General features: G+C 39.5%; 3 protein-coding genes across 8 annotated transcripts in view; 1 reads left to right on the top strand and 2 right to left on the bottom strand.

Annotated features, from left to right (window-relative positions):
• The window catches only part of FAM184B (family with sequence similarity 184 member B), a 37,761-nt gene extending 32,793 nt beyond the window's left edge, over positions 1-4,968 (top strand). Inside the window, exons 8-12 of one of the 6 annotated variants that reach the window (XM_068188748.1) lie at positions 287-433; positions 1,647-1,764; positions 1,944-2,048; positions 2,705-2,904; positions 4,383-4,968. In XM_068188748.1, the coding sequence (XP_068044849.1) occupies positions 287-433; positions 1,647-1,764; positions 1,944-2,048; positions 2,705-2,904; positions 4,383-4,473 (661 nt within the window). In that variant the 3' untranslated portion in view covers positions 4,474-4,968. Of the gene's footprint in view, positions 1-286; positions 434-1,646; positions 1,765-1,943; positions 2,049-2,681; positions 2,905-4,382 lie in introns of those variants that run through there. The other 5 variants (XM_068188747.1, XM_068188752.1, XM_068188751.1 and 2 more) reach the window with 5 other exon arrangements.
• Positions 4,969-6,589: 1,621 nt separating this feature from the next.
• Positions 6,590-8,734, bottom strand: MED28 (mediator complex subunit 28). The gene is made up of 4 exons (XM_068188755.1): positions 8,427-8,734; positions 8,275-8,341; positions 7,323-7,435; positions 6,590-6,920 (listed from the first exon to the last, which is right to left on the bottom strand). The coding sequence occupies exons 1-4, from the start codon at positions 8,574-8,576 to the stop codon at positions 6,723-6,725; spliced, it is 528 nt and encodes a 175-aa protein (XP_068044856.1). The 5' UTR covers positions 8,577-8,734; the 3' UTR covers positions 6,590-6,722.
• Positions 8,735-9,638: 904 nt separating this feature from the next.
• LAP3 (leucine aminopeptidase 3) lies at positions 9,639-24,564 on the bottom strand. Its single transcript, XM_068188754.1, has 13 exons — positions 24,405-24,564; positions 23,849-23,964; positions 23,467-23,521; positions 21,541-21,646; positions 20,236-20,395; positions 17,430-17,591; positions 16,289-16,447; positions 15,430-15,554; positions 13,967-14,055; positions 12,721-12,823; positions 11,066-11,145; positions 10,307-10,419; positions 9,639-10,198 (listed from the first exon to the last, which is right to left on the bottom strand). Exons 1-13 carry the CDS (start codon positions 24,525-24,527, stop codon positions 10,000-10,002), a joined length of 1,590 nt encoding a protein of 529 aa, XP_068044855.1. The 5' UTR covers positions 24,528-24,564; the 3' UTR covers positions 9,639-9,999.
• Positions 24,565-25,674: the final 1,110 nt, after the last annotated feature.

Below are 25,674 nucleotides of genomic sequence, written 5' to 3'. Positions count from 1 at the left end.
CAATAGCACCATTATATGGAATAGACCTTGAATTTCCTGAAGGGTGAAGGTCGAGTACTTCTCAAAATAATTTTCCTCTTCCTCAGTGTTAAAATATTTCTTCTCAGATTGCTCAGTCAAATCTGTAGGCAGATCAGTCAGTCAAATCTGTAGGCAGAAGCCAGATCTTTGCCCAGTTAACTACCTTTGCAGTCAATAAAACTCCCCAAAACTGCATGCTTTGATCAATGATAATAAAATAATATTGAAACCTAAGAATTTAGACATATTTTAATACCAATGAAAGGCTACTGGTAGAAGACCTCAATATCAAGCATAAAAAAGAACTGGACATATTGAAACGAGATCACCGGAAGGAAATTGAAAACATAGTATCTGATTTCAGCAGCACTCAGGCACATCTCCAAGCAAAGATTTTCTCCTTAGAAACTGTGTAAGTAATTTAACAATAAACTCTGGCTCACGCTGGCAATGAGTTCTGTTTGTATTTATTATTCTTAGTATGTACCCTTTTTTTATTAATCATAAGTAAAATATTATAAGGATCAAAATAGAAGTGTATAGATATTGTCTTTTCAAATGAAAAAGACCCAGACACAATGTAATAAATTCTGGATATTGTTTAATCTAAAGCACTATACATGAAGTTTTACAATGCTAAATTAAAACTTGCATGTAGGATCTAGAAATTCTATGAAGTGTGAAATCATCTGTGTTACAGATGACACCAGAGGCCTTGATCCATGATCTTGTATTGAATTTTGTTCAGCAAAGCAGCATCGTTGAGTAAAAGCTTCTTAACCTCATTCTCACTCCCATAAAAATTGTAAATTATGCTTCTGTAAATAAATACAGTTTGCAGCCCCCTGTGGATTTAAGAAGTTCTGTGGTGCTTCAGATTGAACAAGAGAGATCTCTCAGAAATAATCCCTTATCTATATCCCTCCTCCTTTCCTTTTATCCCAACTGTTCAGAAGCAGCAGAAGTTCAGAAGAGAGACTTGGCATGTAAGCAGGCCTCTAACCTTTAAACCTTTCAGATGTAAAGATTTATCATTTTATTTTAACTCAGAGATAACTCTAAGATAATAAGAGTCAGGGGTGCTCCTCTCAAAAATGTTTACTCACACATTAAAAAAAGGGAAATTAAAGGAATTTAAAAAGCTGAACTCAGACTACAGGTTTTGACTTAGCAGGGTTACTAAAACAGCATGTATATCCAAGCCTGTCTTCATGAAAGTTACAGGAATTGAGTAATTCTGAGGATTCCAAAGTTACTGGGTCAGAAAAGAGAACAAATAGATGAATATAGATATGTATAGATACTCTGACACTGATTTCTTTCTTTAGGAAATTAGACTAGCAATATGATGTGCAAGCTTGTTACTATTTAACACAAGGGGCTGGATTTTACACTGGACAGGTGTTGTGAATTAACCCTGGAAATTTATTTTGGAACTCCAGAAGATTCTGTAATTCTACATAAACCATGTACAGGTGCCCATTTTATAAAAATCCTGTTTTATTGGAAAGGCCTGGCTATGTCCCTGTATTTTAGGCTTGGAACATAGGGCAGAGTACATCCAAGGTTTCTCTTGAACCTAATCTGAGGAAGTTTTTTTCTGGTCTTTATTTTCTTCGGTACAGACTTAAAGAATTAGAAGAAAAGTCAAGAAAGTGGGAGTCCAGGCCTGAAGATACACACCTTATAAACTGTCTGCAAGACAAATTAAGTGAGAAAGAAGAGATTATCAAGCAGCTGGTGGTAAGACTGCTTTTTATATGGACATATGTTTTTCGGAATCTATTGCTGTATTCAGTGTTTCGCACATTGTTTCATTCTAGTTGTTTCTTTCTGTTCTGGAATACTTTGACAAATGTATCTTTTCATACCAGCTTCCAATAAATACCTGTTTCCATACACATAACTTTGTTTCCCTTCAGGAAGGAAGAAAATGTCAGCATTCACTTGCAGCCAACACTGAATCTTACAGGAATCGGTCATTTTCTTTCAATCCTAATACAGCATGCTTGACTCCCTCCATGAAGGTAAGATGAGCAATGCAATTAAAATCACAAATTGTGATGGTTTTGTTACTATTTGAATCATATCAGGACAATAGAAATGCTATCCATTTTTTATGATGGTGTTATTCAGTAGAATTCTTTCCAGTGCCAACCTACAGTCAGTTGTTGAGCACAGGAGAAATTCATTAGAAGTATATATGCAACATAGATAACAGGTGTTTAAGCCAATATAAAACACTAGAACTCTGACATCAGTCTTCCATTGGGATAAGCATGGCCATTGCTTGCAGATTTGGGAGTTGCTAATCGGGATGTTGCATGCATCGAGGAAAATTATGAAACTGTTTTAGTTGCCTGGTATCTGCCCTTTGTCATTCCAGCTCCTCTGCATGATATTTCTACAAGTAACCATAGAAAGAAGGGAGGTTAAGTTGGTGGAAAGCACCTTGATGTGTCTAAAATCTCAGGGTCACATTCACGTTGTTTTAATTGGATGACAAAATCCATGGATACAGGATACCCTGAGAATTTAATTTAAATGCCCATAAAGAAAGATAGAAATCTTCCTATTTGGGTGCGCCTCATAAGGTATTTTGGAAGGAAATATTGTTAAGGTTTCATAGAATAAATTGTAAAATTGTGTATGTAATGAAGTTTTCTGTTACAATAAAAAGCAGAAGAAAAAGGTTGAGGTGCCCAGTCGTGTTGTCAGTGTTCCGAATTTAGCTTCCTACGCAAAGAGCTTTTTGAGCTGTGACTTGAGATCAAAAAGAAGTGCTCCTCAAATAACAAAATCTACAAGCTTAGACCGGAGTTCTGGCTGCCTCAGGGTGGGCTCTCCATCAACACAGGCCACAGACAGCAGTGCTGCCACAAGGTATTTGTCCATTTTGTATGATGATAAATGAATTAATATTTAGAATCTTGTAGGCAATTCAAACACATTCTACATGTAGAAATACACAACAATGTAAGGTTCCTACTCTGCAGTAAACTCTGTGTGTTTGGTTTTCTGCAGACATATCCAGAACTTTACTGCAAAAGTGGGCTATAATCCCTGCCCAGTAGACCTTATGCTTGCAACTTCTCCTGGTAGGGGAAAAAAAAAAGCCAAACCAACCAACCAAAACACACACACACACAGACACACACTTACCAAATAAAAAAAAAGAAAAAAAAAGGCATCTTTCAGTGGTTCTGTAAAGGATGTGTGTCTTGTGTGTCTTCCTTCTTATTTTTATTGATTCACCTTGCACTTGGTAGATATGGATGGCATATTTTTATTTTAAGAGGTATTTGAATGAATCTAGGCTTATAATTTGGAAAGGTTAGAGATTTGAAAACTGATTAGCATATACTTAACTTCTTTGGGTTTTTCTCTCTGAAGACCTTCAATTCTTCAAATGTTTGAATTACGTAAACGATGTTCAGTGTTTTAACATCATTAAAATTCTAATAGACTCTCTCTTCAAGAAATAGTTAAAATTGTATGTACCTAATATACAGTTAAAAAAACCCACAAACCTTACCACTGTATTTCAGGGCAAAATCTAGCCTTGTCAGCTACCTCCTGGTGGAGATTTAGTTACCCTGTAAATTATGTGCAAGAGAATTCTTTCCTTCAGGGCAGATGGTGCTTACTGCTGACAAAAACAACCTGGGACACGGGCTTAGATCCTGTTTGGCAATTCCCACTTCTTTAAGATACAAAGATGCTGTGTCATGCCAGATGACTGCCAAGGCAAATGGGATTTCTGTTTTAAAGGGAAACAAATGTACAGGGAGTCTGAGGGTAGCTTGGCTGCTACTCACTTAATTCTTTTAAATCAATCAATCATAAGTTAACTCCTATTTGCTATCATATGTTAAAATAATCCTGAATGATGGAAAATCAGGAACTATGTAATAGGATTGATTATGAATGCCAGGTAGTGGTCAGATAAATCTTTCAGTTTCAAATAGAACTTTTACCCAACATTTTTAATGCATAAATTGTATTTTGTATTTGTAAGAGTGAATTGCAGCTGTCATTCTCCGATTTTCAAAACTTCATATCCTTCAAGCATCCTTTGTTTAATTTTTTGGGGGTGTCAAGTTACGAACTATGTTCAAATGTTTCTCCATAGCTGTTAAGCTCTGCTTCATGCTTTTCTTCGTGTTACAATCAGTGCTGCTAGTCCAGTTACCTGGCTGGCACAGATCCCACTAAAACTGTAGCTGGCACCTTTTGGCCCCATCCATTCTGTGGGTACAGAACCATTCAAGGGATGATGAGTTTTTCTGGGAAAAGTACTACATGTTGATAAGACTGTAAGTAAGTAGGTTGGTGATGCTAATGCTTATTTGTTTGCACAGGACACATGGCACTGAATCACCACAAACCAAAGATGACCAAAAACAAGACCCTCAGCGTCAAGAATGGTTTACTAAGTATTTTTCATTTTAAAGCAAACTATTTCCATACTTCTCAGAATTATTATAAAAGTAATTCCTGTTTTCTTTTTAGGAATGATAATCCAATAGATGATTTAAGGGAAAAAAAAAAAGTAATTTCTAAGTTAGGAAATACCTGCACTCTCTTAGATCTAGTAGCTATGGAGTTACAGGCATGAATTTCAGGAAAATGCATTTTTTAAACAACTTCTGTAAAAAATTAAGGAAAAGTTTAGATACAGTTATGTGAAAAGACTTTTTAATGAAGAGACTGTATCTGTCCACAATTTCATTAAATATGGAATTTGGACTCTGATATGTTCTGTCAATTTGGCACCAGCTGAAAAAATATCTTTCTTCTGTACATTTATATGCTTGCTTCATCAACTGTTTAAAGTAAGTTCTGCATATAATAATGTAATTTTTGAAATTTTTAATGCTTTTTGTTAAATTAATTTTAAGCTGCACAGCATGTACTGTACCTTCAAAACTAGCACGTTTATAGCAGGCTGGTTTAGAAATAATTTCTGGTTTACTTCATAAACTGTTTTGCATAGTCAGCTATTTGCTATGTAATATTCCCATTGAATTTCAATATATGTATCAGCCTGTTAAATTAGGATGATGTGTAACTATGAACATTAAAGCTTGTAAACTATCGAATTTCTGTGTTTTTCAAAAGAGTTCTATGTTAATGCTGAAGTAAGTCAGACTTGTACACTGAGTTCCAGTGATGGCAACTGCACCCTTGTACCTTTTAACTCCATACTAATTTTATGCCCATATAAAAGCAAAGTGGGGGAATGACTACATTTATCAGATCATGCTAATTCATTGCTGGCAGGAAAGAACCCACTAATAAGTTGACTCTTGGGTAATTAACCCATTAAGTGTAAAAGGCGGGAAAATGTGCAATCAGCAGCCTGACATTTAAGACAGGATAGTTCCTCTTCAGTTGCTTTGAATCCCCATTTCATTTCAACCAACAGGACCCAGCTACCTAAAAAAATATTCTACATGCAAAGAGGTGTACCTCCAGCCTAACCTCTTCTTACATCCAACAGCCAGCAAGAGCTACACCAACAGATGCCATCACTTCATACAAAACAGCCACTGCATCTCAGTGGTGGTGCAAAGGTGGAAGGAAGGGCAGAACGCTTCTACATGCCAACACTTTTCATCCCAGTTATCTAGTATTTTTTCCAAGAGCAACTGTTTGGTTGGAAAAGTGAGTTTGGCAGTAGATTTGGAAAAAAGGCACTTCTCATACTTGTAATCAAGAAAGAGACTGAATAGTGTACAGTAACACTGGTGGGTACCTTGGCATCTGTGAGGATGGAAATGTACTGCACTGTTTTCATTACGTTTCATCCATGCTGCCCCAAGAACACCAGAATTTTCAATACACAGTTAGCAAATCTTATTTCCAGGGTTACAACAATTAATTATTCAGTGCTGGCCTCCTAGAAAACTATATGTAGAAAAGTGGTTATATGGATGAATTAAAATAGTTGCCTAGTAATACATAGGACTCTTTTGCTATTTCTACCTCAAAAGCTTTTTTGGCTACATTTAACTGACTAAACAGAGCACTGCAATAGAAGGTAATTCTGTGGTGGACAGTGGTGGTGATCCTACCTCCACAATGAATGGTCTGTATTTTGGAACACCTCTTCAGTAGCCTGAGAGTCAGAACATCAGTATCATCAGGCCTGCATTACATATCCCACTCTTTTGTGTGTGTTTTTCCATTTCAATTCATCCCATAAGAACCAAATTTGAATATCCCAAGACACCTTCCATGAGGTGAGCCAGTACAATGGAGAGTGACAATTCACTTCAAAAAAAAGTGATCTGACTTACATACAGACTATTCTAAGAGTGTTTCTGCAGTGGTAGTCATGGATAATTACTGGATCACAAAACATTTAAATATTCCAGAAAAATCAAACACTAGTCTTTGCAAACATTTTGATCATACCAAAAAGGCAGAGGGGAAAGCAAGTGCCACCTTCTCTAGAAGGAACAGGTTGCATTGTGGGAGACACACTTCTACCAGAAAGCACCCTGAACAGGAACTCTGAATATTTTCCATTAAAACATAAAACCAATCCATATTTCTGTAATAAAAGAAAAGAAGAAAATAAGAAAATTTATTTGGCTTAATTGTTTTAACACCATTTGCAGTACAAATTACATTATACAAAAAGCATACAAAGAACACCATTGCTTTTAAAATATTGAGCTGTGTAAAACTGAAGATTATGTTTGCTTCATTGGAGCAGGAATATTTGCAGATGCTTGTTCTAGGTAAGCTAATGGACCTTGAGGCATTTCTGCAGGCTTTTTGTGCTGTACACTGATGTCCTCCAGGACCTGCTGCCAGTGTCGCAGTTTACTCAAATGCTTCTGAATTAATGCTTCTTTTCTCTGCAATTCATTTCTTAATTCTGAAACATCCTATGGATGAAAAAACTGTGTGTTAGTATATAGACAGTATTCAAAAGGATAACCACCCCACATAAAGAGCATGTAACTTTCTTAGACCTTGAGTTTTCAAGCTGAACTTAGAGTGGAAAAATGGAATAATGGAAAAGTGTCTAATGATACAGAGGGAAAGCACTGTGAATGCACTAGTGCTGTTCACCTATGTCACATATTTCAGAGATCACCATCCCCAGCAAAATCTGACTAACTAGTTTGTCTCTTCCAATGAATTATCATTGGTATCCAGCTTCTCCGGGTTCATGACGAGAGTTATGATAACAGCATCATGTCATGGTGAGAAACCCAAAATTATGAACACGGTGATGAAGGTACATAGCTTATCTGATCTAGCACAGGACAGGTAAATTAACATACCTCTTTAATTACTTGTTCTGGTTTCTGGACTGATAGCTGCAGTCTTTTTTGTAGAAAAAAGCATTCAGTTTGTCTTGCAACATCCAGAAACTTTTGGATGCACTGATCAACACCTAAATATATAATAACATTGAAAGAACAGCTTCCAAAAAAATAAGATTTCAGGCTAGTAATGGTAGTGGTGTATTAAAAACACTTTTCACAGTACCTTCTAGAACAAAAATCTTCAGACTATCTAAAATAATGTATTTATAAACCAATAAGTCCCTGTGTAATTCACTGCTTTGCAAATGTACAAGTTATTTTAGAAGTGCAGGACAACACTTCCTCCCACGTTTTATTTTATTTTTGACAAAGAATAATAAAATAATTCATGGAACTCGGTTGCATGTCTAAGCAACAAGCTCAGTGTAGGGTTCTAAACTATGCACTTATTGAGGAGACTATTGTGCCCTCATATACTACACACTACTGTCTTGGTAATAAAAGCTGTTCCATACCAGCACGTGAACATGATCAAATATCCAGAAAAGAGTTTTAAAAAGCATTTATACCGATTTTGAAACGCCATTTGAGTGAAGTTGCAGAAAATTTTCAGGGACAACTGCACTTCTAAGGAGTAGTCAAGGGCCGCTTTTCAAACCCCTGTTCGTACCAATATTTATTCCACCTCCACGGAGGCGCGTCACTCGAGCCCTAAAGCAGCGCTACTGAGCTGCCTGGCCTTTCCCATCTCCTGTAACTGCTTCATTCAGCCTCCGAATGCATCACATCACCTCCCTGGTGCTTGAAACGCATTTCACTGCACGCCAACCCAACCCCAGGAGACAAGTGGCACACTCCGACCTTCCCCCCAGGCCCCGGGCACTCCCGGGTGGGGCTCTGTGCTGCCACTGCTCCCAGCAGCGTTCCACCGGGAAGGGGCGGCGCGCTGCTCCTGCCCCGGGCTCACCGGTGCGGATCTCCTCCTGGTCCGTGCCGTTCACGTAGTCCTGGCTCACCAGCGAGGCGAAGCAGGCCTGCGGACAGGGAAGCACGGCGCTGAGCGGCTGCGGGGGGCCGGCGCAGGCAGGGCAGCGCCCGCCCGCGGCTGCTCCCCCTCACCTCGAAGGACGCTTCCAGCTCGTCCACCAGCGTGTTGTTGGGGTTGCGCGGCCCCGCGGGCGGTGGGATGAGGCCGGGCGGGCCGGGCGGCCCCGGCGGCGGCGGCCCCGGGGCCTGGGAGCCGAACATTCCGCCCAGCGCGCCCGCCATAGCGGGAGCGGCGGCCGCGCATGCGGCGGGAGCGGGGCGGGCCCGGCGCGGCCCCGCCCGCTGAGGGCCGGAGCCTCGGGCACGGCGTCTGTGGGTTAGTGCATCGCCCCTCGTCCTGCCTCGGGCGCCTCGAAAAGGGGCTGTGCTCTTGGCACCTGTCTAAGAGATAGTGTAATGCGTTGATGAGATCGCTCCTTAGACTTCTCCACACTAAACAGACCCAGCTCCTACAGTCTCTCCTCATAAGAGATGTTCCAGACCCTCCATCCTCATAGCCCTCTGCTGGACCCTCTCCAGTAGCTCCATGTGTTTCTTGCATTGACCAGCCCAGAACTGGACAGGGCGCTCCAGAAGTGGCCTCAGTAGGGCAGAGGAGGTGGGCAGGATGACCTCCCTCAAGCTGCTGGCCACACTCTTCCCACTCCGCGCCAGGATACCACTGGCGCTGCTGGAACAAGGCAAGCAGAGACAGCAAAGCCATCCTCCCCAGAGGGACCCTTCTCCTCCAGCCTTTGCCCTGCTGTGTCTCACAGGTGCGAGCCTGGGTAAGCACTGTTTCAGCATCACTTGTTCACAACAGCATTTAACAAAAACCCCAAAAACCCACACTAAACCAAAACAAATCCCACCCCATGGGCTTGGATCAAGAAAATTGTCAAGAAAACATCACCTCACGTTTTAAGTGTCATGTCTGTTTGATGTTTGAACTGATTCTGGGAATAATGTCCCTGCTTGGAAGGTGGCCACCTCACACCAGAAAAGAGGGGAACTATCAGGATGACAAAAACCAGTGAGATAAGGGCAGGTCCCCCTAGAAAACACACAGACACTAACTTGCACCCACTAGTTTTCTGAATAAAAGTTACAATATACACTTCTTGGCATGTTTATAACTTACTACATAATTCTGAAGCCATGCTAATGCTAAGCACACAGCAACATTTCTGCCTCAGTACATACCAAAAGCAGTTTAGTTTTTCTAAGGAAAAAAATGCCAGAATGGTGTTTCTATTAAAAACTTTGCAGAGTTCCCATTGACACTACCTACACTCAAAAGTGAGGTACATCTGTCATTGATTGTTTATTCTCTCTCAATCAAAACTCATATCCAAAGAAGGTATTTATTGTTTACAACAGTTATGCCTACTTTACATATAAAACAGGTGTCTCAATAGTTCCCATTATCATGTTTTGGTATTAAATATTTCAGTAGTTCAAACAGAACAATTTTTAATTTAAGCTGCATAATATGGTATGGATGAAAAATCTCAAAGTTGAGATATTCTTACTCAAGTAATAATTTATAAAATGCATTTTTAGTTAATTGCCATAGTGAAAATATGCTTGGGGCATTCATACATGAATGATAGCTTTTAAGATTTCTATTCTTAAGGCAGAGTGGATGATTTCAGAACAAGTATTTTTATTTGGCATTGTGACTGTCTTGACTTAATCGAGCTGCAAACTCAACAAGTGTTCTCGTGGGCCGCCCTGCCATGCCCTTCCGGAGATACGGCACCTCATCTTTATTTGACATGACCCCAGCTATATCCAAATGAGCCCAGTGAGAGGCAGTCACAAATTCCTTCAGGAATGCAGCAGCTGTGCATGCTCCTCCAGCTCTGTGGGAAACAGAAAGATGTTATTGTTCCCAAGGCAATTCCAACAGCACACATATTATACAAACAGGTTGAAAAAAGGGGCACATGGAAGGTATTGGTTCATCTTACCTGCTGTACTTTCCAATGTTACTCACATCTGCAAGAGGACAGTCTGTGACTTGTTTTGTGTAATGCTCAAAAAGAGGCATCCTCCAAACTCTGTCCCCTGTCAAAATGCTGGCCTGGAAAAAAAACAACGATATTTTGGGAATTTTTTTTCTAACTGCACTTGTAAGCCCTGTTTTCATGCATGGGTTTTGTTTAGGTTTTACCAGTCTAAAAATCTTCAGCCCAAGATATTAGGTTTTTGGAAATACACTGTTTGCAAAACAAAACAGGCAATCCTGCTTTTGAGGTACTTTAGTGCTAGCCACAAGGCAATGTCAAAAGACTACATTTTTTATCTGTTTTTCCTTTTCCCTGACAACAGAAATCCTTCCCCTCAGAGGCTTCCTTGATCTATCACACTTCAGCCACTCACAAGGCCTTTCTGAATTTCCGTATCCATGTTATTAAGCAAGATCAATTATCTTTTTAACACGAACTAATTACTGCCAGTAGTCCAGAGTTTATGCATATGTAGTGAGTTATCAGAACACACAGATCCTTGAGATGTTTGGTGTTTGATATTGCATCTCACTGAAGAGCTAGTAGTTAACAGTCAACATTATTTTCAACTAAATATAGTACTGACATAATTCCTCTAAAATTTCAAAACATAACATCTTTCAGATTGGCATAAAGACTTTCAGTAGTGTACTAACTTTTCAATAAGACATATCACTGAATTATTACTATTATGATTTAACAATAATGCAGGTGACCTACCTCATAGAGGTGAGTCCAAAGCCAAGATGAATTTGTGAACACTCCAGTCGCAGCAGATCCCAATGCAACATCCATGGCACCTAAAGAAACACACCTTCAGGTTTATATGACAAAGGCAAAGGTGGACCTGAGCTATTCCATGCATTCTGACTCCTCTCAGAACTATTATCAGTAACAGGAATTTATCAGACTGCAAAACTTGAAGACTTTAGTACACTGACATTTTTGGAAGTCTGAACATCTTTAGAACATTTATATATTCTAAAAAACACAAGGAATCATAAGAATTATATTCTGTTTTCCATGAAACTAAATTTTCTGATTTCGGATTGATGTTTCTTAGAAATATTAAACAACTTCTTAGAAGTATTAAACAATAACAGTATCCTCTAAACAAACCTAGATATTATTATTTTCATGTAGAAAAAACAAGTGAATGGGCATTTTCCAGTTTATAGACCTCTATAATTTTTGAGCTGATAGTTTCTCTTTTGTGAAGTTCACTTACATAGACTTTTGCACATCATGTGTAAATTTACTTTATTAAATATTTAATTTATTAAAATACTCCTTATCAAAATATTAAACCATGGGATTAGATATTTATCTATTTGATGGACCAGAACTGCTTCTCTAATACCAACATTCAATCCTTAGTGAGATGAAAAAAAAAAGTAGTTTAGCAAAATATGTCAAAGAAATTTCTATGGGAGCCCTCCTTCCTGCTTGGTGCCCAAGGATCCCAGATAGGGATACTTTTATACAAGCCAACAATCTCAAAATCAAGTTCCCTTCTGTCTATTGAAATTTTCCACAGCATTTGAACTAGTAAAACAGATGGAACATAATTTAAGGCATTAGCAGAGAACCTATATAAGCATAATTATTTCGCTTAGCATATTAATGAAGCAACAGAGTAGAGTCCTGTCTGAATTACTCTTCTGTGTTTGCTTTTATTTCAGCTACAGTCACCTCACCCATGACAGTTTGTTAGTGAGTTCATGCATACAAAATTGCTGGTTTTAAATTTAAATTTACAACTTCGTTATTATACAATTGTAGAGATGAAACAATTAGAACACATTTCATAATGCCAAAAATATGCAAATTACACAAAAAATGCTTCAGTCAAACGAATTCCTGGGAAATGATGATGACTCTCCTGCCATCATGGAGGCCTGAGCCAGCCCACAGAGTGGGAGAACTGGCACTGGCTAGGTCAGAGCTCAGGCACCCAGCAAGGCATTCAGGAACCTGTCTGGGCTCCAGATGGACCGGGCAGGACTCTTCCATGAACATGTCACCACCTCTGCAGCACACAGGCCTGGGAGCTGAGAGCGTTCAGCTCAGAGATGGAAGAGTCACAGGGAAACACTGTGCAGAAACACTGAAGTCTGTGTAGGCCTTCCCGCTCTTGGCTCCAGCTGGGCTGAGCCAACCCAACTTCATCTCCACTGCTGAGCATGTACCCTGCACGTCCCCTCCCACTCCAGAGACACACAGGCTGTGCTCACTGCTGTCCTGAAACATGTACAATAATCTCAGTTGCCTTTGAATTAAGGTGGGGTTTATATACACAGCACAACTAATCCACAGCCCAACTAAAGAGAACACAAAACTGACTTCAAAGTGAGCGGGGAAGGGACACTGCTTACCTGTTAATGTTGCAGCATTCACAATAGCCCTTGCATTAAAATTGTGGGCGTAACAGAGAGCATCAGCTAACAGCAGTCTTCCTTCTGCATCTGTGTTATCTACCTTCAAAGGCAAAGGCAGTGAAAAAACAGATAAAGTACTGTAAATGTCTCTTTCACGTATGTATTTCTCACATATCATCCTAAATAGCTGTTGGATAGAGACCCTAGAAACTTCAGGTAATGAAAATTTACTCAAACTACACTGAAAAAAAGAAAGAAAAAATATAACATTGATATATAGTTATGTGTATAAAGTAAAAGCATATCTGTAGCTGAGCTAATCATCCTTCAGCACCACAACCTCCTCTGCATGCTGGGTCTCTGTACTGCTGGCTCCTCAGAAGAGCCTGGAGACTGGAGAGCTGTCTCAGGGGAGCACACAGGCTGCACCATGTGCTTGGGGCTACCAGCACTTTATTGCAGATTTCTGCTGGGTGGGGGAATACATGCCCAGTCTTTTTCCCTCAAAGCAGAGGGTGACTGAACTCAGTTTTCAGAGATGAATGTCAAAGAAATGGAAGGTTTGGCAAGTCAAAAGTGGCAGATTCACAGAAATTCAGAAAAAAAGAAACCCATCTACTTCTGCATTAAATCAGTGATCTACAGCACCATGTCTTTCAATACAATTTAATCTATTAGATGAGAATGAAACCATTTGTAATAAATATGAAATATGTATCTTGGGTACTGATTTGGCAAGCTCCTTTGAACCAACAGCCCCTATGACTCAGAGTTCTGATTGTACTGAGCATTTTGGCAGCGTAAAGACCATGGTTAAAGACCATGGTTACATCAGCAGGAAACTGATGTCTTACTCTGATGTCTTACTCCAGATAGCAAGGAATTCTCCTCAAGAGTCTGCTGGAAGCAATTAATGTTATTTATTTGGACTTAGAGCCTGTATTTATGAGCATTGTAACAACCTCTTGTGCCAAACGAGCTTTTCCAGCTGCTCAATAAATGACCTTACCTTGCAGCTTTTCCTAGCAATTTATAAAACATGTCCCATCTCTTCAATCTATATTTGAAAAAATCCTACAATAGCAATTTCTAGTTAGTAACATGCTTCTTACAATTTTAAAAACAGTACATTTTGCACTGCTTATCTATAAGGGTTTTTTTCAAATGTACTCTGACTGCAGTCACCTTGGTTGATTAAACCAGTTCACTAAAAGTATTCAAATTCCAAGTTTCACATGCATACCTGTATTGTTTTTCCATTCTTGGCTCTAACTACATCCCCAGGCTTGTTCGCCTTACCACTGGGCATATTTTCACAGAGGGGTGCCAAACCTCAGAAACAAAAAGAAAAGTGAATTACTAGTTTTCTTCTCAGAAAAGCTGTAGAAAAAAACCACTTAGATAAACTACAGACATCTCCTTAATAAAATAGTACAAGTGTAATTTTGAAATTAAACTCAAAATACAATTTTTCCCAGTTAATGAAAGACACATGGTCCAGTTTTCAATCAGGGAATGCACCACCACGCTCTCTCACCTACACTACTTTACCACTAACGTTTTCTGCTACATTTTTCCCAGACAAGTGATATCAGAGGAGCAATAAATACTATTTTGTGTCTCCCATATATAATTATTCACATGTAAAGGAACTTCTTTCTTTCTGAAATTAAAAACTTCTCAAATAAACACTCTGAGCCATTCAAGCTGTGCTCATTGTATAATGTCTAGAGTTGTCCAAGGACTTGTCACATAACTCCAGCCATACCAAGAACTAGAAATGAGCAAAAAACAGGCTCAGCATCAAAACTGCAACTATGACTGGGATCATGGAATGAAAGGCACTCCACCACTCATAGAGAAAACCTGCCCCTGGCACAAGGTCCACAAGTGGAGCACCACTTTTCAGTGGCGTGATGTACAGCCAGGCTCCACTGCCAGCCGTCCCCATGGCACACTTCGCTGAGGAACGCCGTGAGGATGTGCGCGGGCACCGCTGCCCTCTCCTGGTTGAAGCACAGAAGTGACTAAATACCAGTTAACTCAAAGTCGAGCTTCTCAAACTAAAACTTATTGCAGACTATGTTCTATGCCATTGCCAACTGGTCTTGCCACAGCGTCTGAATCAGCTCATTTAATTTTACCTTTGTAGAAAAAATAAACCTTTTTTCAGAAAAAAAAAATTATTGCACATGCATAAAGGTATCAGCAGACTGGTTTGGTTTGTTTTAGTTTTCTGCTGAGATATTCACCTAAGGAAACTAGAGCTAATCCCTCTTCCTGTTCAGTTGTGGCACGCACTTATGGAGGTAGCTTGGCACTCCTGACTCCTTTTCATTCTAACTGATTATACAGAGATGCACATTCCTTCTTGCAATGAAGGATCAGGACTTTTCAAAGACATTGGAGGTATGTTTATTGACAAAATTTCTTGCTTAAGATGTAAAAATAATACATTAAAAATCTTGATTTGGTGTTCGAATATTTTATTCAAGTAAAATAGTAAAGTAAAGAACAGTAATTTTTTGATATGTAAAAATGGAAGAGAGATGGAGCGAGCGAATGAGAGAAGTAGGTGTGCAAGAGTCCATGATGCTTGTACATGGCTTTTACCATTGCTAATACTAGAAAAATACTCTCTCACAAAAGCTAAGATTTTTGGATTCCCCAGAGAAAACCACTTACCAATTATGTTCAAATACTTACCAATTATGTTCAAAGGTAGATTTAGAGCTGCTGCTGTCACAATGGCTGAACAGATAGTTGCTGCCCCTCCCATATCTGCTCTCATCGCATCCATACCCGACGATGGCTTCAGTGAAATGCCACCACTGGAACAAACAGCTCAAGTTCCATGTCACGTGCACTGATGATGTTCTGTCCATCAGTGTGTGTTAACACCAAATATCAGTAAATGCTAGACCTGGTGCTCCAAATGCTTCTACAACCCTAGTAAGTGTACTGGTAGCAAGGTATGTGGGTTTTAATTTCAGATAAAATATTACATCCTCCTAATTAGGAGACCATAAAAATCCAGGTAAACTGCAGTGGAGTAACTCATTGGTCTTCATAATAGCAGTGCACAAAACAAACAAAATAGTACACTTGGTAAAAATCAACATATGGATGGGGAACTGAGTGATAAATTCTTCAGCAGTATGTGACACAGAAAATAGTTATAAGGAACTGCTGCAAAGAATGAACTATTTTCTATTTCCTTAAGCATCATCTAGATGTCCAGTGACATACTGCAATTCTAAACATGCAAATTCTTCATCCACAGGTTTGTTCAGGACTAGAAGAAAAATTAGCACCATCTTTATTTTATTTCCCTCTGAATTTCCTTCTTCCCCTTACTACTTGGACAGTAGTATTTCCTACTTTGGACAACTGATGTTGTCTTATTGCCAGAAAAGGCAGCACAAGCTACTATATAATGCAAGTTCAGTGGAATGGTATTGAAGACATGTTGAGCAAAGAAAAAACATCTCCCTGTCGAACATGAATAGCAGGAAAGCATTTTCTCCCTCTAGTAATTAAAATACTGGCATACAAGCTTACATACCTGTCAAATGTAACTCCTTTTCCTACAAATACCAACGGGGAGTCATTTGTATTAGCACCCCCTAAATAGTGAATCTCCAGAAAGATGGGAGGTTCAGCTGAACCCTTAGCTACACTCAGGAATGCTCCCATCTCTTGTGTTGTTATCCAAGACTCCGGTCTGGAAGAGAAACATATATTAGTTTTGTTTTTTTTAATCCCATCTGGACACTTTGACCAAGGTGATTTTTTTAAGAGATCATTATTCTTGACAGGTTGTACACAAACCATTTCATTTTAGTTAGGTTTTTTGGAAACTGTAGTTTAAATCCAACCACTACTACCTTTTTTGGTGTAGGAGAAAAATACTTCCTCAAAGTTGCTCTTTGATTTTTGTTTTATCTTGTTTAAAAAAACCAACAAAATAACAGCTTGTCTACAGTTTCTGTATCAGAAACACTGATCTTTCACTTGCCTGTGAGGCTGTAGATACTAAAGGTATGTGAAGTAACAATATTGCAGCAGGTTACATTTAGCTTTCTGCTAGCTAGATCTCCCCCAGACTTTTGCTTTCAACAAAATAGTCTCCAACACTTGCACAACCAGTAACCCCATTTCTACTATAGAGCAGAAAGTAGAAATTCAGGGGCAAGAAGCACCAGCTATGCAAATTCACTTGCAAGGGCTTTTATGGCTCCATCTCACATTTTTAAAAACTATTAAAAAATCCCAACAGTAACAGCAATAAATACAAGAAGCTTTATTACCACATCCACACAAAAAAGCAAAGGTATGTAAAAAAGCCACTTGGGAAGAAAACAAAAGGTATTAATATTAGCCCTCTATTCACTGAGGCTTCTTTTCACAGCACATGTGTTAATTAAGCAATAATTGACTGCATGACTAACTGACAATTAATGATTTTACTGCATCACAGTATCTTTCTTCCTCTGCAAACTAGCAGCTCACTTAACCCTTGACAACAGCCTGCAGTCTGGACACCCCTCACACCTTTTCCCCAGACACTTTCCCCGCTTTTGTCATTTGAAGTAGCAAAGGGAAAATGAAATTTGAATAACTTCAGATCTGAATAACCTGGAAGGTATCTTATCTTACTGTTATGGTCCTCTAAACTACAGAGGAATCATTTCCATGGAATTTACCTTATGTGGACCTTTACATTGCTCAAAGTTCTGAGCTTCTGTTCAATATGTTCAGCAAATTTGATTGGAGTTATATAATTAGCTGGAGCCTCCATAAGGTACCGAGCGAGGTTCTGCCCCTCAGCGTAGAAAACACCTTTTTGCCAGGCTTGACTTTCAGCACTAAACAACAACACACAATAATCAGGATTACAGACATTTGCAAAAGTAAGAAAAGCATTCCCATATTCTCTTTCTTAAAATGCAGTATCATTAATTTGGAGCAATTAATATCACAGTTAACAAAGTACAAAGACTCTAGTCTAGTAATTTATCTCTGGTTCTAGTCAGTGCCAAGTACTTCAGAGAAAGCTAGGAGAATCCAAGGGTAGACAGATGGAAAATTATCTATCCAATTCATTAGGTCTTATCCTAATCCTCACTAATCAAAGATTGGCTTAAATCCTTAAACACAATGTTTAATACCCCTTCCAAAGTTCGTAATCACATTACTTTTAACAGCCTTGAAAGTTTTTATTTACCATATAAAGTCTCCAATTCTGCTTTTCCCTTTACTGAAATATGGATATGTGGTAAAAGTGGAACTTGGATCTCATTTCCCAGTGCACTCACGGCACTTCACTAAAAAATGACAGAGCAACCATTCCCAGAGCTGCCTATGTTGAAAATGGGGAAGTCTCTCTGGTTACTTTGACAGATGACCAGTACAAAACCTTTCAATTTACTGAGACAACTTACTTACTTTATAAGTTATCACAAAGCAAAGCATTGAACAGGATTTTGCCTCTAAAAAGAGCAGAACAATGATAGAGGAATGCTGGAGGAATATAGAAATACTGCCTGGATATGGAAGGATGTAATTAAGAAGCCAAATGTCAGCTGAAACTGAAACTGGCAAGAAGTGGGAAAGGTACCTAGAGGACTTCAACAGGTACACCTTCAGCAAAAGGTAGGGCAGGAATAACACTGTTCACTTGCTAAATGGTGCAGGCAACCTACTGAACACTGAGAAGACTGAAGTTCTCAATGCTGGCTTTGCATCAACCTTAATAATTATAAAGATCTTCCAGATGCCCCAGTTCTTTGTGCTCAGCAACAGCGTTTAAGGAAGAGGGGCACTCCTATGACAGGAAGAGAGACTTAGGACTTAGCTTAAGGATGATGGACATACACAAGTCCTTGGTAACAGGCAGCACATATCTGAGGGTTCTGAGGGAACTGGCTGGCATCACTGCAAGCCTAGGCTCTTTCAGTTTGGAAGGTGTAACTGAATGCAGTCCCTGATGACTGAAAAGGATAAATACGCATTTTTAAAAATGCCAAGGAGGATATAGGGAACTACAAACCAGTTATTCTAGACTAATTCCTTAGAAGTTTGTAGAGAAAGTAATTTTGAAAGCCAGTTCTAGGTATATGAAGGACAAGATGGTCACTAGGAACCAACATTTTAGATTTGCAGCAACTTAATTTTTCCTGACCAATTTAACTGAATTCTGTGATGAGAGTGTTTGTCACAAAGGACCACAGTGGATATAATTGATCGTAAAGGTCCTTTCCAGCCTAAAAAATTCTGTGTTTTTTCTTGACTTTAGCTAGGTTTTCACACATAATCCTTGCAGACAAATTGAGAAAACATGAATTGAAGCAGGAGTGTTTCTGAACACAGACACATCTGAGAGCTGCACAGTAAGACAGTAACAGACAACAATCTCCAGATTCAACAAGGAAAAATGCAATAGGACACAAAGAAAAAATTCACTATGAGTGTAGGTAAGAACCAGAACAGATGGTCTAGTGAGGTTGTGGAATTTTCAACTCACGAGATATTAAAATGTGGACTAAACAAAAGCCAAGATTTAATGTTGTATGTAATGTCCATGCTATCTCTAATCCAAGTTGGAGCTGGACTGAATGACCTCCAGAAGTCTTTTCCAATCTAAATTACTATATGAAAAAATTACTTCCATAACTGGTCGTAGGACCCTCTATGTTTTCAGGAAATGTTTATTTAATACAAATTTAATCAGTTTCTGAACTATCTGCCATGCTACAAAATAGGAAGAGTGTTTATTTTACATATAATTTATCAAGACATGCTTACCCAAGCAGCTTCCACTTTATTTCACTAACTTCTTTGTAAGGAAGAACTTGCTCCTGCTTAAAGTACATACAGGAAATACCTCTCCCCTGCATGACAGAATATCCTGTACCAAACATCCAAAGTCCACTCCAGTAATTTTTCTGAAACCAAAAGCCCTGGTTCTACTTTCTGCTCTCAGTAAGTGATGTTTGTTTAGAGAGCAGAAGAATCCAGGCTTCTCTTCTTACACTATACTCTGTGTATGAAAATATAACAAGTGAACTATGTAAAATATATCCATAGCACATTGGTCTGGTGTCAGTTAGCATTTCCTGATTCTCCAAAGAATTTATCCATTTATGGAATTTGAAATATTTCTTCTCCATAATTCTGGCACACAATACCAACAGAAGTCCTAGTATATCACAACTTCTCTTCAGGTAGCTTTTAGTTTTTATATTTATCCTGGTCCTTCTTTTCTATGAAACAGCATTTATTTACCCTTAACCTCTGAATATGGCATCAAAACACATGGAACAAACACTATAAATATACTTGATATATAAAATATTTCAGGAAATTCAAATGAGTAGGAGTTAAGAAGAGCACTGTTGCTAGCCCTATTCCTTCAGTTTTCTTTCTCATGCACAGGCATGCCATGCATACAGTTTTATAAATAAGCAAATAAACAGATGAATAAATAGGCAAGCTTTCCTTTGCCTTCACCTTCCATGAAGCTGAGGAGAAACTACAGGCTTCTTTTTTTGCTTCAGCTCATTATATTCATGCAATCCAAGGACAGCGCCTTCTGCAGCTGCTTGTGCATCTCCACAGGGGTCTACTTCCACACAAGGGATCTCCAGGTCCTGGATCTGCCTGCAGCCCACTGAAAAATACAGCACAGAACTGAAGGCCAACTATTGCACAGAACTGCAAAACAGCTGTCCGAGGTGATCAATGGGACATTGAAAGGAAAAAATAATTTCAACTCAAGATAGCTGAGTTTATAAGTAAGTCAGTCAAATAGATCATGCAATAGAATTAAAAATGCTAATGACCATATATGGGCAAATTTTTAGTAAAATATTGGTTGATGAATTATAATTATTAAAATGTTTCAAAAGAATAAAAAAGGAAAGATCACAGTTGTTCTGACTCCTTAAAGCTTATTCTGTAGCAAAGCAAGGCTCTATCATTCTGGCGTGCTATGAATTATGACTATCTACAGGTATCAGAAATTTGTCATAATTCAGATTTTTGCCAAGAATATGGCTGTTCTTTTCTTCCAGATGAGTTCATATACCCTTTTATAAACAATGTATTCCATACATTCTATTTTGTTCCCAAATAAGTTAACAATATTTTATGTCAGCTACAAAGTGAACATTAATTAACAATGTTAATGGCAGCTACTGGCTAGCACTTTGGACAAACAGTTGTCATTCAATCACAGACTAGAAAGTCTTCAGTGAGAACTCCTAATTCTTATTTTACACACTTAGATGCAGCAGTCATCCTTGATTAAGATAAGCCCTCTCTGTCTTCAACAGATAACATACTGAATCATAGTACTGATGTTGTGAAATTATTAATTTATAACACAAATATCTCAGTTATGAAATAAGTGTGAATACTTAAATATATATATTTATATATATATAAAATAGATATAATATATGTGTGTACTTAAGTACAGAGTGACCATAAAGTGAATTGGTGATGCTCCTCGGCTCCAAAATTCTAATTAGACAAGTGCCTCTTCAATACCACACCGTTTAGGAAAGTTATTTGATATAAATAACTGCAGTTACCTGTCTTTGGATTTGATTTACATTCTTGATAACTCCTTGCTCACTAAAGAAAAATTTACATGAGTATCAGTGACAAGTAAATGCATTTACCAAACCATGCAGTAAGCTGTGCATTTCAAAACAAAGGCATACCTAGACTTGGTCTTCAAAAGTGGAACATGCTGCAAAACTGCAATTGCTTTACAGACAAAATGCTTAAAAAATTTAAAAAATAGTTAACCTGCAACAGCTGTACGAATATTTTCTTTGCCTTCATTCCAGTTTTCTTGTTCATTTATTCCAGCATTCTTCTTACCCAAGCCAACTACCACCACACTTGGAAAGTCCTAGAAGAAGCCAACACACAAATGGATTCACTTTCCTCATTGTTACAACCACAGCAGAGTTGTTAAAAAGACTTTCCAAATCAAACCAAGCATAGCATTAAAATACATGCAGTACTTTTTCTATATCAGGCACTTTCCATTAAGAGTGCCTGCATGGTGCTGCTGTGCTGTGCTCCCAGTCATTTGCCACAAGCATGCAAGTTAGTTATTCTGTTGTCCAGTTAATAATCATGTGCAATGCACATGGCAGACAGGGCTTTATGTTCAATACATGGTAAATCTGATACTCCCAAGGGCAAGCCTGAGAGTCCTTGGAAAGCAGATACAGCTTTCAAGCTGTAAGAAAGGACAGAACTTATCTGGAGAATCATAACCTTTTTTACACAGTACTATGTTCAAGAAAATAAAATCACTTCAAAAGCTCAATGTGTTAGCTCATCTCAGGAGCTCTGCCGGCAGGATTTGCCAGGTAGCCAACAAAAGCTGCACAGGGGTACACCTCTCCAGAGCTCAGGAAAACAATGTAGCACAGCAGACTACACGCTTGCCTTATAAGCTGCATGCAAGTAGAAGGAAATAAGTAGCGAGTATTAAAGGAGCCTTTTAAGAGTGAAGTCAAATTTTTATAAAACTCAAAGCTATGTATGTGAAAATATATAATGTTCCTATAGATCTTGAGAAAAAATTAAGTTAATGTTAGGCTTTTCCATCTCTGTCAGCCTCTAACAATCAGCTTTCAAACTACTACACTTCAGTCTTTTAGTCCACAAAATGCTGAAACTTGTGTTAGCATTCCAGAAAATCAGTGATACCAGTTAACATTCTCCTGTCTTCTTTTGCAGAGATTTGCTACTCACTTCAGAGCCCATCCTGTATGCAGAACTGTGATAATAGGACCTTCAGTGCACTAAACTTCCATGGAATTTCTGAGAGCCTTTTTACCAACTCCAGTGTCACCTGCATGGGGTGTCCACACAGGAATTTATACATGGTAGGCAATTCTCACTACAAATGGATTTATTTCAGATTATTTAAATAGCTTCCAAGTAAGATTCAGTTACTTAGATAGGAACACCTATTATCACACCACATGCCTGCCTAGGCCTTCCAGGTACTCCAAACTCCAAAAACTCCAAAACTCCAAAACAAAAAACTCCAAAACTCCAAAAAACTCCAAAAACTCCAAAAAGGAACTCCAAAAAGGCACAAATCATTCCATATTGGTCAGCTTCACATATGTGCATTAGTTCTATCCCAGCTTCTCAAATGGCACCAAAAGCCTGACTTTGAGCAGATGAATCCTCATCTCATACCCTTGTGATCTATCATGCCTGTGCAGACAAAAGTCCTGCTTGAAGAACAGTCCCATATCTTCTTTTCAGAGGTTTCAAGCACCTGACTTAAAACCTCTGACAAAAGCCTATGAAGGGATTAACTTCTCTTAGAACTGTCAGGTCCGGAAGGCCTTTGCACCTATCAGTAACTCCTCACAGACACACTGTTCCTGGGCACAGGAGGCACGGAAGTCAGATCCAAAACTGCCATGCTTTAGCTCATTCAGGAAGCAGCTATTCAGAGAACAGCACCTTTGGAGCAGACTTGTTCACATCCTCTCCATTTGCAGCACGGTGGAGCAAGTAAAGGACTGTGCAAAAGGCTGTGCAAGCATGGGCAGTGCAGAACAGGAGTTGAAACAGTCAAGAAGAGGAAAGAAGAGCTGGCCATTTATACAAGCACAGCAGTGAACTCAGAATAAAATTAGACATAAGGACAAACTTCACACATCAATCAACTAGCATACAAAACCACAAAGCTCATACCTGATGCAAGCCATGAAATATGCGTGTTTTACCTTTCTTCAAAGGTGGCCCACATCTAGGACACAAAAAGATTCTTTCAATACAGAAGGCCTTACTTGTGATAAATATTACACTGCTACATTTACCCCACGACCACACAGTGTACCACACATGCATTTGGGATGTTTGGCTCTGTGCTGATACAGAGCGGAGGACAGCTCCCAGAAAATTTTGCATGTTGGCTCAGAGGTTGGTTTTATCATGGGAGTTCCCCTCCAAACTGTTGAAGCAAATTCCAGTCTGACAGTGATATGGACACAGACAGTAATAATGAAAAAAAATATTATTCCTACTGGTATTTGTAGGTACTTTAGTCCATTTCAGAAGCTTATCGCACACTTACAGGGACAGAAGTGCGCTCAGCTTTCCAGACACAAGCCTATCAAAAGCATCTCCCGCACTAGTGAAGTGGGCAGCACCATCATCCTTTTCACTAGAGTAGACTCCCAGAACAAGACCCTACAAAAGGACACACGTTAATGTAAGCAACACGAAATTTAGAGACCCATCAGAGAGTCAGTGAGCACAGTGTTCAAACTCTTGCTACTTCTGTATGTATTTATCTCAGTTTTTGAATTTATCTAAGGTGATGAACAGAGTAACACTTCCATAAACCAGGATCAATTACAACAACTACTTTGAAGTGTGAAAAAGTCAGATACAACGTAAGTGAATTTACAATAATTTCGCCGATCACATAAAGACAAAAACTCTTTCAATCAGCGACTTTAAGTACAAAAGAGCTTCTCCCCGCCAGCGCAGACCTCCAGTCTGGCACACCCAAGAGAAGCGGAGGGAGCCGCACTACTCCAGACTCAGCTCCGGGGGGCACCCGGAGGGCTCAGCCGAGAGCCGAGCGGAGCAAGGGACACGCAACGCCCGCCCCGGCTCCCGCTCACCTTCCCGGCCGCGCCGCGGCTGTAGCCCCGCGGCGAGGGGCCCTGCGCCGAGCAGCTGCAGGCCCGGGGCACGTCCCGGGCGAGGCGGCGCGCAGCCCCGCTCCGCACGCAGGGCTGCAGCATGGCACCGAGCACGGCCGGCAGCGGGGAGGCCAGCACGGAAGGGCCCGGCGCGCACAGCGCCTCATCAGCCGGCGCCGCGAGGGGCGGTGCGCGGCGGCCGCGGGAGGGCCCGCACGGGGAGCGGCAGCGCTCCCGAGCGGGGAGCCCGGGGGACGCGGCTGCGGCTTCCCCGTGGTCTGGCACGGTTCGTGCGAGGGGCGGCTCGGCTTCACAGCGGATTTTTGCCCTCTCGTGGCATGTTCGAGACAGGTGGTCGTACTTCTCTCGGGGGTTTATCGCAGACTTAGGCAGCCCTAGTCTGCATACGGAATACTTAATTTGCATATTGAAGATTAAAATGTAAATTATTTAGGAAAAATAGAACTTTATTGCAAACGCACGTTGTTTTCTACGAGAAAGCTGTAACAATTTCAGGCTGAAATTGCAAGAAGAAATAAAAATATGGCAAATGAAAAAAACCCCACAAAACAACCCAATGAGAATGCCTGTGGTTACATTCTGTCAGGAAAATTCACAACAGAATACAGGGTCATCACTGTAATATCAGAAGTAGATTTGTGCTCAGCAAAAGCACTGCATGGAAAAGAACTGCTTGGAGTTTGCTGACAGTTACTGTCAGTCAGAAGAGCATTGAACATGCATTGGATTTTAATTTCAGGTGGTCGAGACATTTTGTTTCTTTCCCTGCCCCTGAAGTGTGAAGCATAGATTTAAGTAATTAATTTTAATATGTGAGAATAAGACACCTTATGACAATACGTATAACAATGTTTGCTTTTCCATATGTCTTTAAGTGGAGTTACACTGTTAGATGAGCAGAACATGATGTAGAAGGAGTTGGGCCTGTTCTCTAGGAGTCCATTGCACTTCCCACCTCCCAGCTTTTTCCATGAAGTGTTACAGAGTAAAATAACATGTTTTATTAAGGACAGCAGCACTCAGAAACAATGACTGAGGGAAATTGCATCCATTTTGATTTATCTTGTAAAAATACTTTTTTTTTTTAACATTAAACCATAATATTATTTAAAGAATCAAAGTGGTAATTAATTTTTAGCTTCATTTATTTTGGCAAGGCTCTTGGACAATTAACAGATTTTTAGTTCTTTGAACTCCATAGCTCCATAGCTTCTCCGCATTCATGTTA

This window comes from Anomalospiza imberbis, chromosome 4, assembly GCF_031753505.1.
Source record: "Anomalospiza imberbis isolate Cuckoo-Finch-1a 21T00152 chromosome 4, ASM3175350v1, whole genome shotgun sequence".
Taxonomy (NCBI): Eukaryota; Metazoa; Chordata; class Aves; order Passeriformes; family Viduidae; genus Anomalospiza; species Anomalospiza imberbis.
This window is presented reverse-complemented; position numbering and strand designations above follow the sequence as displayed.